Genomic DNA, 13,396 nt, shown 5'->3' with positions numbered 1-13,396 from the left:
AGCAGCAAATCATATAAGGATGGACATAAAAATGAATTATATAAAAGTTAAAGGATAAGTCGTCTATAGCCTTTCATACATAGGTAAAGAGTTGGTATTTATCATTAATAACAGAAATGATTTTTGGAGATAAAATAAATGTAATATGAAGTAATTTGATTAAAGCATAAGATCATCAGTCGATTGCTGAAACCTATGGTGGGCTTTGACATCTTTTAACAGTTATTCATACTTTTTATTATAAGAGCTAAAATTCAACATAAAAATATTTGTTGGTAATTGATTCGATCGCTGCCAAGGTACTGAAGTACTAAAAAAAAACCATAAAATAATGACTGGTTACATGCCATTATGGACAGAAAGGACATAGAACAGGTTAATAGATAACCTCAGATCTACTTTTACTAAATCAGACATAGTATCTACCTATCTCACAGTTGTATCCTTCAAAGCCAGCAGCGCATGCGCATTGGTAAAGGTTTATCTGATCTACACACGAGCCACCGTTAAGACAAGGAAAACTTGCACATTCGTTTATGTCTATGAAATTTGAAAATAACGAATAGCAACCAAAACATATAAAATCCAAATGAACCATAATATAATCTTAAAATAATGTCCTTACCATTCATTGATATAGTTAAAGTTATCTTAGAAAAAGAAAACTCTTAGGCATATATACCTGTTTCACAATTAGCACCAGTGAATCCAGGATGACAGAAGCAGGAAAACGAATTAACAAAATCTGTACATGTCCCGTCATTCAGGCATGGTTGACTCGCACACTCGTCAATTTCTAGAAAGGTAAGTTGTATAGAAAGGATTAAAACACATTCAACCTGGCAATTTCAATTCAGGAATGTAGAAAGAAACAATAATGTAAATATACGGGACAATATATGTGTCAATTAAGTGTTTACTTATGTTGTAAAAAATGTCATAAATGGTATCAACTGTTTACTTGAGTCAAGTGTACTTAACAGCATTATAACATTAAAATGAAATACAAGTTTTAAGGGCATGAAAACCTCTTAATAACGATATTTATGGTCCAGAATCAAATCTCGAATTCTCATTTTGTACGAAGCAGTGTGAAATACCTGTTTGACATATTCTGTCGGTGTACCCAGAAATACAGCTACACGTGAAGTTTTGGGTCATTCCTAGGCGGACGGACACACATTTGGTTATATATTGGGTACATCAAGTCCAAGTCCTATTGGATACTGCTTATTGGATACAAAAAAGTGTACACACGAGAGAGCATTATTTGGGTAGTTACTGTTCAAATCTTATTGGATATTAATCCTCGTGTCCGTATTTTATTTGGTTTTTTCTTATTGTTTTTTATTCATTTCAAATTTATTATATATTTAATATTTGCTGGTAAATTCAGACAAGACTGAAAACCTTTGGTTTTGAACCCATATTTTAGTCAATTTCTGTGATATAGCTCTTTTATTGTAACACCTAACTAATTTGTTCTTAGCAATAAGGATATACACCTGTATATTTCAAAATAACTAATATTAAAATATATGAATACCTTAGTGCAAAAAAACTGATTTGTGAAAACACAACTCAACACATCTCAGACTCTGTTCAACCTTTCTTGAATAACAAAATTAAGTATTTAAGGAGAAACCTTTTTGAGTCATGACCAATTAATAATAAGCATGAAGGTATCCAACAGGCATTGGTCAGGTCTCCAATACCTGTTGGGTTGTATTTTGACGAAGGGATTAAACTACCCAAGAACAATTGAACATGTGTACATTGTCTAATTCTATTTGGGTTTCTTGAATCTCCTCATCAAAATACAACCCAACAGGTAATGGACACCGGTCCAACTCCTCTTGGATATCTACATCCCACCCAACAGGTAATGGACACTTGTCCAATTCTTCTTGGGTTTCTTGAACTGTTTCATCAGAATACTACCAAACAGGTAATGGACATCCGTCCAACTCCTCTTGGATATCTACATCCCACCCAACAGGCAATGAACACTTGTCTAATTCTTCTTGGGTTTCTTGAATCTCCTCATCAAAATACAACCCAACAGGTAATGGACACCTGTCCAACTCCTCTTGGATATCTACATCCCACCCAACAGGTAATGGACACTTGTCCAATTCTTCTTGGGTTTTTTGAATTGTTTCATCAGAATACCACCCAACAGGTAATGGACATCTGTCCAACTCCTCTTGGATATCTACATCCCACCCAACAGGCAATGGACACTTGTCCAATTCTTCTTGGGTTTCTTGAATTGTTTCATCAGAATACCACCCAACAGGTAATGGACACCTGTCCAACTCCTCTTGGATATCTACATCTCACCCAACAGGTAATGGACACTTGTCCAATTCTTCTTGGGTTTCTTGAATTGTTTCATCAGAATACCATCCAACAGGTAATGTAAATCCGTCCAACTCCTCTTGGATATCTACACCCCACCCAACAGGCAATGGACACTTGTCTAATTCTTGGGTTTCTTGAGAATCCCCTCATCAGAATAGTACCCAACATGTAATGGACACCTGTCCATTTCCTCTTGGATATCATCATCCCTTCAATAGTATATAACTAAAAGGTATTGGACATTCTTCTTGGGTTACTCAAATTTTTTTTCATAAGAAAGAAAGCCCAATAGGTATTGGACATTGGTTCAACTCTTCTTGGATATTACATCCCAACATTAGAATAAAACCCAACAGGTGATGTTTACCTGTCCAATTCTTCTTGGGTTACTTATACCCTTCATTAAAATTGTAAAATTTGTCTTGGATATTTATACTCTTGCATTAGATTGCAAACCCAATAAGTATGACATTTACCTTCCCTAGTTGAATTCAAATTTATCTGCATAAGCATACATAAGTCCAAAACATATTTAATACTTTAATTCTAACATTCCACATCTCATTCAGTGTACACTTTACAAATGATAGGAAATATATAAGCATTTTGTGCCTAAACTATTTGGCTTTTAAAGAATTTTATAACCATGTTTGCAAAATTTAAATTTAAATATTGGAACTTGGAGCAAGTCATTACAGGTAGAGCAAGATGCTGAAAACCATATTGATAAATAGATCACACCCTTGATAAAATATTTGCCTTCAGTTGCTAAGATTGTGTTGTATTATATGGAAAATTTCTATAATCCTGTTTATTACAGATACATGTACAATGCATATTTTCCCTGTAATAATAAAAAAACTTCTGGGATGTAAAAGAATGGATTAAATTATCACCGATGTTAAAAGTTATTACATGATCTCATTAATATGGTTTGGAAATCACAAACTTAGTTCTGAAGCCGATAAAACAGTGTTGCACCAGAAAACTAAGTTACAAGTACAATGAATGAATTCGTTGTATCAAAACTTTAAAATAATTGTTGCACTATGACCAAATCTTTTCGACAAATCGGGATAAAAATATTAAATCAAATCATCACTGTTATAAGTCTTAGAGCTAGAGAAAAGTCATTACATGCCCAAATTTTACATGTAAGACTTTGATCCTATATTTCAATAAATGTCAAAATGGTTTTATTTTTGTTTCTATTCAATACTTTCTTCTTCAGGGTCTCCCATGGCCTATACTGTATGATACCTCCATTGACCCTGCTCTTTTATATTGCCATATGTTTATCCAGTAGCAGTGGTTATGCTAAGGCAATCTTTGAAATATTCCTCATTTCATGCATCTCCTTCAGTTCTGCCTCTATCCATTTTATTCATTCTGCAATTAGATAAAGGCATTTCTTTGCCGTATAAAACATGTTTTTCTTGACTACAGCAAGATCACCCTTTATGTTGATCAAACCCAACCAAGAAGTAGAAGTATATTTCTTATTTAGAAATATGTATTGATAAATAAAATGGAAGAAAAACTAAATTCTATCAACTCTTTTTTTTCTTCTATGTCTAACTGCATCTTCATCTTACCCCCATCAGCCATAATTTTATCAAAATGGAATCATCATTCAACACACAAAACGATATTGCATATTAATTAGACAGTATGTTAGTTTCTGATTGTTAAGAAGGAGATTTTAAAAAGATTTTACACCTATTCCTTGCAAATTTTAGACTTCTAATGTAACACTATCAGTACATTAGGGGTACATAATCTTCAAAAACATCTCTACACTTAATGATAAAGATTTCACATTAGTATTGTTTTTAGCCCCATGGTTCTGCTAAAGAGGATTTAAAATTGACCCAAACCTTACTAACTTCTTTGAAATTATATTGACAGGGACAGAGACACAATTGACACTCCATCCCCCCTTCCTGGGGTATGCTTTGCACACAATTTAATTAAAATTGACTAAGCTGGATAGAAGTTGAAAATATAAAAAATTACAGTCAAACAGATTATGAATAACTTTCGGCAAATCAGACATGAAGTAGTGATCCTTAAATAAAATACACCTACAAGATGAAGCTGTTTTATTCCTTTGAAGTGATATCTAGTATTGTTTCTTTTCCTGTATGCCACCTCTATCAGAACAAAATGTTATACATGTATTAACATAACCTATGACCGTATAGTACCCCAGTATTTACTTTACAATTAATTAAGTTCTGGAACCAACCCTAGGATGCCCTTAACACAAATGATTCTAAACTGGCAAAGGCAAAGGGTATCTGAAGAATTTAAAATAAAATGATAGTACAAACAAGCAAACAGTGTGCATGAAAATGTTGGCAAACACTAGAAAAAATACTAAGGTACTTTCTCAAACTCAAGATGAATACTAAAGAGGTTTTATATGGCTGTATTGCACATACCAAAAGCTTTCCTGCAGTTAAAGGTTGGTTGCCTAGTAGTTATGTAGTATGTACACGTTTTTCCCTCTATCTCTTCTAATTTAAGAAGCGAAAATGTCTCTAAAAATCTTATGGTGGGCATGAAGTATTCCTGTTCATTTTACTGATTACTTACAATTGTCCTATTTCTGAGGGTCATCTTCTGATGGGTGTGTTCTCTGCAATGTTCACAATTGAAGTTCCTGTTTGACCTGTTACATATTGAAAATCCTCAATGAACAGGATTATGGTTTTAATTTCCATAATAAGTATTGATTACTTTTATTTAAAAAAATCTAAACCAATTTATTGTAACATAATACTTAGGAAAATGTTTATGTTATATCAATGGAAAAAAAGGAATCATTATCTCCAGTTATCCTAAAATCACACGTAAGCATTAATCATATAAATTCACATATGTAAAGCCATTAGCTTTTTGTGCTATTAAATCATAGTCATCGCTGTGCAATAAAGGAAATCAAGTACTAATCCACAGCTTTGTGGCAATAAAGTTACTACCCGAGTAAAAAGTGACAAGCCCAAATATAGAGGCAAAAATTAAAAAGTAACATTGAAAAAAAGTTCATCGTGAAAAAAGTCAGGGTATTAACTACAGATGATTCTTTTTAAAATTAAAGTTAAATTTAATTTTCGCTAGTAAAATTTAATCAAATATAAATTAATGATTTTAAAAAAATGGAAAAAAGATTTTGAATATTCCTTTTCTGGTCATTCACTAGTTCGTCTAATTAAAACGAAGCAAAAATCAATTTTTTTTCATCTTGAATCATTTAAAGCCATATATGGCGTATGTACAATGAAAATTATTAGACTAAAATTATAAGAACTTATTATTTATATCATTACTTTATATAAACATGATTAAGATAGAAATTTTCCGTAAATTACAAAATCTAAGTCAATTGCGTTATAAAGATATCAAAATTTAATTTGGATTCTCGGAATTTTCTCCGACTTGGAAGAAAATACAAAAGATTTAAATAACACATTACAGAGAAGATAAAATCGTATTATTAGATAAAACGAGGTGTTCTCCGTGCTCTGAATTGCATGAAAAGCTTTAATTCAAATGTATTAACTATATTTCTTTACTTAATTTTGTATTTTTCAAAAATATATTTTTTGATCAGTTATTTATATATGGCTTAAAAAAAGCTACATAATTGCATGACACTTATCATTGAGCTGATTGAGTGAATGTATATAATTTAATAATGAGATATCTATGAGGCATATATGTACACGCAAATATTGCTATATCAAACATAGGAAAGGGGGGAATTCAAATTAGGAAATAAAAGATCGTTTGAAGTAAATCAGTCTTGTAATACTGCAAAATGGATGCAGTTGTGGAGATTTATGGATAATATGAGCATGTTGTCTGGAATATTTCCACATTAGGGAATTTAATAGCAAAAAAGAGTGAAAATACCGGTGGTGCTTTTCATGTATTACATGTGTATTTTAAAATTCCTAATAGCCCAAGGGGATTCCTCGGGTGCAGAAAACCACTAGCCCCATCCTCAAAAATAGAAGCCCCGGGTGTAGCGCGATGCTAATTACACACCCATCATGTGAAATAGTTATAGTAGCCCTATATTAATTTCAGTATTGTTTTAAATTACTTAAGGATATCCGATCCTCAGCCAGGAAGGATAACTCCAAATATTAACATTTTATTTGAAATGCATCAAAATGAAGCTTGAAAATGAAATTTTTTTCATGCAACAATTTTCATTTTATTCATCTTTATAAGATTCAAGGTTTTTGGAAGTCTTGGAAAAGGTCTTATAAAAGTTCACTTTTATACCCTATCAAAGGGAAAAAATTAATACCGTTTTAGAGAAATAAAATTTTCTTGAATCCAACCTTAGATACTAATGCTTAATAGTATAATATGATATAAAGAGTGATATGTGGTGTCTTGCAATGATAGCAAAAGCCTTTCACACTATGTATTATAGAATATATGGCGGAAATAGAAGACAAAAAATACCAAATAAGTATAAAAATCATGGCAATTTCTCTGAATGCCTGGATACCTATCGTTTTTTACCCTAAAATATATTTGTTGATCAATTTGCAATTAGAAATTGCATTGCTGATATTCCAATTCATTTTTCCTGCAAAAATATTGGAGATTTTACAATTTTCCAAATATATATTATGATTAACTTTAAGTTTTAAATTTAAAGAAATACTGTGGATAAATTTACATAACTTTGTGGATTCAGAGATACTTTTATGAGTACTTTTGAGTACTTAACTGCTAATTTTATAAACCTGAGGATCGGACTACCTTAAAACAAATGACAAAAACAATAATTTAAAAAAAAAATCAAAATAAAGCAGACAGTAAAAATCAGAGACAGAAAGAAGCACTGTTTCGACTGAAAGTTTTTCAGTAATACAATGAATCTCTTAAGTTACATATCAGATGAGATAAACTTACATACAATTATTTAGTTGTTGTCAATTATCCCATTTATCATCATCTCAGCTCACTTTGCGATTGTAATACTGTCTACATGAACCGATAAATTACAGCTGATTTATGAACACACGATTGTTAAAATTTTCATTTCCCTTTCCAATATACATTGTCAGAACATACTTAGTTGGTAATGATATAAAAATTAAATAATAAACACTTTCGATTTATTAAAGATTTATCTAACAATATACGATCATTTACGAAATACTTCTCGCCCTCAAGAGAGTTAAAAAGACAGAGAAAATTCAAAATACAAACAAGTGCAACTTAGGATTAATTGTTTCGATATATCTATTTTAATCTTGTGCACAATTGTTTTCAAAATTACATAAAAATCTATTTTCCTTAAACAAGAACCCAGCAATGGATAAATATTAATCGAATAAACTTACCTTTTCTCTTGTCAATCAGACAATCTTGTTGACATTAAGTGTTTCTTAGTCGCCATATTTATTTTCCATGAAAACAAACGTTGTTATGATCAGGATCAACGGAAGTTGATTTTCGGAACTCTCGAGAATTTAGAGTTCCGAATGTAAAACTGTTACAACAAAACACGGTGCGTCCGTGAAAGCAACTATTTTGGACACTTTTTTGGACAAATCGTCGTGTCCAAGTTTTGTTGGGTACTAACCTGCAAATACCCAATTAGGGTGTTTTAAGCATATTCAGCGACACTTCTTATTGGGTATACCCAATAAGCAAAAAGTACCCAATAAGTACAATCTTGGCATGAAAAATACCCAATAAATGCACTCTCGTAAACACGAATGCACGTCCCATTATTCAGACAAGGTTCATATATACAGGGGCTTATATCTATGTCATAAAAAAAAATAAATAAGATTGCGATAAGGCATATTTATTTTTTATTCCATAACTTAAAAAAAAAGTTTACACATACCTGAAACTCTTATTTGAACACAACGAGAATCACTTGCTTTTCTACAAAAGATGTAACATATGAATATTTAAAAAAAGTAAGTAATGTCTTGTAAAATATATCATACAGAGTCAGATTCCTGTCAACAAAAATAATATAAATAATGACCCCACCCTCCCACCCCCACCCCCAAAAAAGAAAAACAACAAAAAACAAAAAAGGCCTGTGTGCATTTCTTTTTCATATTACCACATTCTAAACATTTGTGTGAAATGTCTCATTGTACATATACGTCAGACATTACCATTTATATGTTTAATTATTTCAGACCCCTTATATAATTATTATTATATTATATATGCATTGCACATTAGAGGACTACGTATCGTTTGCTGTTTGGACAAATTACCCATTATTATCTTCTGCTAAGGCGCATAGTATATGTGAACCAATCTGTAGTGCTGTTGGTGTCCATGTTGTGTTTATAAAGAAAACCCCTGGTCGTCCTGGATATGGCATGGGAGAAGTATACGTCATCCCAGCTGGTGACGTAACATCAACTCTTGTTATTCTTTTAAAAAAAAGGTCGATAAAAATAATTTGCAGTTAAAAATATATTTGTGAAATCGGTTTTCTTATTGACAATAAAAATGAACAATGTTTAAAAGAACGTACGTTTGATTGCTAGCGATGTAAAATGAAATGTGTAACGTTTGTCCCGTCAAAACGTTAAAAATGGTGCCCTCTGGAGGAGTGTTATTGACAAAAACAGGTCGTTCCTCACAACCACCAGACAAACTAGCAGTCCTCACAAGAAACTGAAAAATTCACACCAACTTAATTAAGAACTGAAAAGCCTCCGAGTTTGAATTTGAAAAAAAATGTAAACATCTTGGTTTAATTTTTTTTTAAGTCTACCTGGAGATGAATTGCCGTCATTGGGTCAGATGGAGTATACGTCGTCCCACCAATAGTAATATTTGAGCGGGGAAAGTCTTCTACAGTTACAGCTACAGCATATGTACCATTCACAGTGTGATTTGATGGAAAGGATATCGTGCAAGTTTCCTATGAAAACATTAAAAATTCTATTCATAAAAATCAATATCAAGTAAGAATGAATTGCTTGATTTTGAAATAGAGTATTCACCCATTCTCAATATAAGGGCACAAATGCCACTCTGATTTTTTAAAAAATGAAGTTCAAGATAACAATTTTTCTATCAATTACCATTGAAAGAAAGTATGTGAAGATTTTGTTTCCAGATTTTTTTCATCAAATTTTAATACATGGAATAATGACAAGACGGTAAAGTAGAGGGTGATTTTATTCAGAAATGTAGCTTGAAATGTACGTTACTCTTTCTTCAATGTCCAAAAAAATATGTCAAAAAAAATGTACTCATTAAAATCACAATTGGAATATCTCATCTTAAAACCAGCACATCCTACTAACTCTGTCAGCAACATATTTTCTCGGCATACGAACGTGCGTTTGATTTTTCCTTTCAAAAAACAAAGGTTACTTTTGATCCAGATTTATAAAAACATTTTTTTAAATATATGCTTTAAATTCTTCTCTCTGTTTTGTTTAGAGCGATCAGTTTGGAATCTTTTTATTTTCTATAGATACTGGAACTTAACATGTACATGTAGTAAAATTCTATTTAGTAGTTACTGTCTTTTTTAACATATATCCATGTCGATTTAGAAAACTAGGTAAATGTAACGTACATTTCAAGATATATTTCTGTTTAATAAAAAGCTTAAATTCATCTAAAATTCATCGTTTTGTTTCAGTTTATTCCAAAAAAATTCTCTATGTAATCGCATTGTGTTATATGTCACAATCACCACTATAAAGACACGATTGCCTCAGAATATGAGTAGGTAACGTTCATTTCAAGATTGTAAAAATATGTAAATTAGTAATAAGAAAATATTGAAAAAAAAAACAATTATTGACTTAAAATCATTTCAATGAAGCGTTTTAACGCAGTAATATAAGAAATCATAATGTAACAAACGAGATTATTTGTCATCAACTACATGAATGTCACGTCACTTCGGTAACGTTCATTTCACATATTATTGGGGAGTCCCCTCCACCTCACTTCATTACCTTTCTTTTATGCTGTTTCGCTGAAATTGATACCAGTCGTAGCCTAGTTACTTCTACCTGTGTGCAAGGGTACAGACAAAAAAAATAAGTTTCAGACGTATTTTGCTATGATCTAGCAAATGCTCGTGTTTGGCCATTGAAACTTAACATAAATCTATTCCGAATATATCCATCGACAGTGTTGTTAACAATTTCATTTAATATGTTGCAACTTCGTTTGTCAAAACACAAACATACGTGCTTTTCAGCAGATCTGGAAAAATATAACTCAAAATGCAATGTTTCAAACAAAACTGAGTATTGTGTGCCTTTCAGTATTTGAAATGTACGTGACCGTCTTGTGTTCTGGATTTATTTGTTTTGTTTCTTTTTCTTTTGTTTTGTTTTTTTTTCTACCAATTATAAGCCAATGCATACCTTGTTTGAAATTATCAACAACAATTAAATTAATATTGACGAAAAGTCGCATATTAAAAGTAAACAAACTGCAAAAAGGTTGCCAAAGATGAATTTTAGACACTTAGAAATAATTTTTCTAGCATGGGGTAACAGTCTACCACATTTACGAGGATAGGGGGTGCATTTAGATGGATTTATGTGGTCAGTTGTCAAATGGATTGTAACGATAATTTTGTTTCGCTCGTGTAAACGCAATTCATTGACTAAATAAAAAAAATGTCAGTCAGAAATCCGCAAAATGTACGTTACCATACGTAACGTACATTTCAAATATAGAAATCAATTCTATTCCACAAGCGTACGTTAGACACGCAATATATTGATACTATTTGAACTTGCATATCATGAGAAATCCATCATACAGGTTTCGTATTCAGAAATATATACCAGGTATCAAAATAATATTACATATAATTGACCATAATATATTTTTTTTCCTCAGCAGAAACGTTTCTTTTCGTTCATTTCGGGATTTAGCCGACCTCCAACCTTTGAAACTTTCCTTTGTGTACGCATTCGAATGTGTGAAAGTATGAGAATACATGAAAATTCGTGCAAGATTCACTTAATTCGAATTTCATGGTAACGTACATTTCAGTAACGTACATTTCAAATGATCACTTTTCATGTAAAAAATAATTTTTAATTGTGTTAAGCAAAACGTCTTTGCCAGTTTACAGGATACAAGGGGTTGCTTATTCAGAGTCATCTCATATTTTCTACTAAATATATATTCTTAATGGAAAAATGTAGGTAACGTACATTTCTTTCTTATCTCTACGATTGAAAATGTCTTTCATTCCGTAAACATATTTATAAAAGTTGCTCAAATTGTTCAATTTCATGTTACATTATCTAAGTAGGAGTAATTAATCCTTTGAAATTTCAAATTTAGCCCGTCAATAAATAAAGGAGAACAAAACTATCAGGTGTATAATCTTTGTGTTTGCTTGTAATGTGGTTGACATAGAATTAAGCGACAGGGACATTGCACAATAAAAATTATTTATTATCACAAAGAAAATGTATTTATTGTTATGAAAAAAAATATATATGATACAAGGTTTAACTAATCAGAAAATTTTTACTTGAGAATCAAAACTATATATTAAACAGAGGGGATTCACCATAGTATTTGCCTCGGCGACAGTAACGTACATTTCAAATAGGCTACTATATTTGAATTTGGAACTCCTTAAATACCCTTTCAGATCGATAATTATATGAATTCTTATTCATTGTTATATGACCATTTATAATGTTGATTTAAAAATTGCATCAGTGGTATTTCTTCTAAATGAAAATGAGGCGACATTATTTGAGCCCTTATATTGAGAATGGGTGTATTATTTTGGGATGAATTTTTTTAATACTCAATTATAATGATATGGTATCTATCAAATATTGATTTACTCTATCCAAGCTGGCGTAAGGGAGAGCGGAACAGACAGAGACACATTCTGACCCTGTGGACCAACGACATCTTAAAATATCACTATCAGTATCTGCTACTGGAATTTGTAAGGCAAGCCGACAACCATACTGTAGTCTGAAAAAGAATTTGAAACCATAACATTTTTATATTGAAGACATTTTCTACGACGTTTGATTTTACTGCTTTTGGTATTCATTAAACATTAAAATACATAGCGAGCTTATGCGTTCATCGACAGTTTTTTGTTTTACTTCTCTTAATGAAAGTGAACAAATTGTTCAGAGAAAAGGAGTGATTGCAAAAGTTTTACAGTAGCAATAACACCATACGTTGGTGAAATATCTTATCAGGTCACTTTAGACCCAGTTTTTATCACTTTGTATATCAAAAAAGATGACGAGTCTTACGTGTACATTGGTTTCCCTGTTGTGACAGGACTGGTGTTAGGTTGCTGGATATCATTCCTACTGGCCAAATTAACGACTGTACGAATTGACCAGGAACTACCAGACCCATAGTCCAAACTTATCCAGCAACAACTTGCAAATCTAAATAAATTAAAAGACAAACATTGAACCATTGAATTACAAAACCAAGCAGTTTTCCTTTTTATGATGGCTAGATAAAAACAAACAAATAATTATTTTAATATAGCTTATTGACATAGAATAGCAGGATATAAGATATAACTTCAAAGATCCTTTCATATAATGGCATTATGGCAATCGTATTTGTGAAGAAAAGTAGTGTTCTCTATCATCTTACTCAACGACGAAAGGGCCTTCCCCGGGAAATGTATAGTCAAAAGTCCTCTCCCCTTGTTCCCAATCCTCAGCTACGCTTGCTCCTGTACATATATAGTTTACTGTACTCAAAGACTGGGAGGTCGAATTACAACCTGACGTACATCTCCAGAAGGTACTATTCATCCCGGTAACCAGGGAACCTATCAACGCTGGAGTGCAACCAGGTCCCGTACCATATCGCCATCCCAGCTTAAATGAGAACTGGACCTGCAAATTGTGTAGGAAAAGTACATTTTATGATTATAATTTACCTTCTACTTAAAAAACAAATTACACTGTACTAAAGTTCCCATAGTAGGATGGGTTGCTACTTATTACAAAAATGCTTCTTTTGCATATTGTTTGAT

General features: G+C 31.8%; 1 protein-coding gene and 1 long non-coding RNA gene across 2 annotated transcripts; both read right to left on the bottom strand.

Moving 5' to 3' along the window:
• Nucleotides 1-340: 340 nt before the first annotated feature.
• Nucleotides 341-13,259, bottom strand: LOC134258239 (neurocan core protein-like). Its single transcript, XM_062740774.1, has 11 exons — nt 13,009-13,259; nt 12,651-12,791; nt 12,222-12,357; nt 9,146-9,295; nt 8,903-9,045; nt 8,637-8,798; nt 8,249-8,289; nt 8,101-8,163; nt 1,101-1,190; nt 683-796; nt 341-540 (listed from the first exon to the last, which is right to left on the bottom strand). The coding sequence occupies exons 1-11, from the start codon at nt 13,170-13,172 to the stop codon at nt 410-412; spliced, it is 1,335 nt and encodes a 444-aa protein (XP_062596758.1). The 5' UTR covers nt 13,173-13,259; the 3' UTR covers nt 341-409.
• On the bottom strand, nt 3,462-7,800 carry LOC134258238 (uncharacterized). The gene is made up of 3 exons (XR_009990120.1): nt 7,737-7,800; nt 4,963-5,038; nt 3,462-3,753 (listed from the first exon to the last, which is right to left on the bottom strand). It is a non-coding gene; the product is annotated as an uncharacterized LOC134258238 (long non-coding RNA).
• Nucleotides 13,260-13,396: the final 137 nt, after the last annotated feature.

Source organism: Saccostrea cucullata, unplaced genomic scaffold, assembly GCF_032062105.1.
Source record: "Saccostrea cucullata isolate Sc308-1 unplaced genomic scaffold, CSIRO_AGI_Scuc_v1 ctg15970, whole genome shotgun sequence".
NCBI classification, from domain to species: Eukaryota; Metazoa; Mollusca; class Bivalvia; order Ostreida; family Ostreidae; genus Saccostrea; species Saccostrea cuccullata.
This window is presented reverse-complemented; position numbering and strand designations above follow the sequence as displayed.

Bases quoted from the DNA above. Each gene is read 5' to 3' on its own strand.
- LOC134258239 (XM_062740774.1), bottom strand. From the start codon at position 13,172: ATGAATAGTACCTTCTGGAGATGTACGTCAGGTTGTAATTCGACCTCC. The intron at 8,290-8,636 runs GTAATTTGTCCA...CATCTTTTGTAG, and splicing joins TTAGCAGAAGATAATAATGG to AAAAGCAAGTGATTCTCGTT. The intron at 8,164-8,248 runs GTATGTGTAAAC...TTTATGACATAG, and splicing joins TGTTCAAATAAGAGTTTCAG to ATATAAGCCCCTGTATATAT.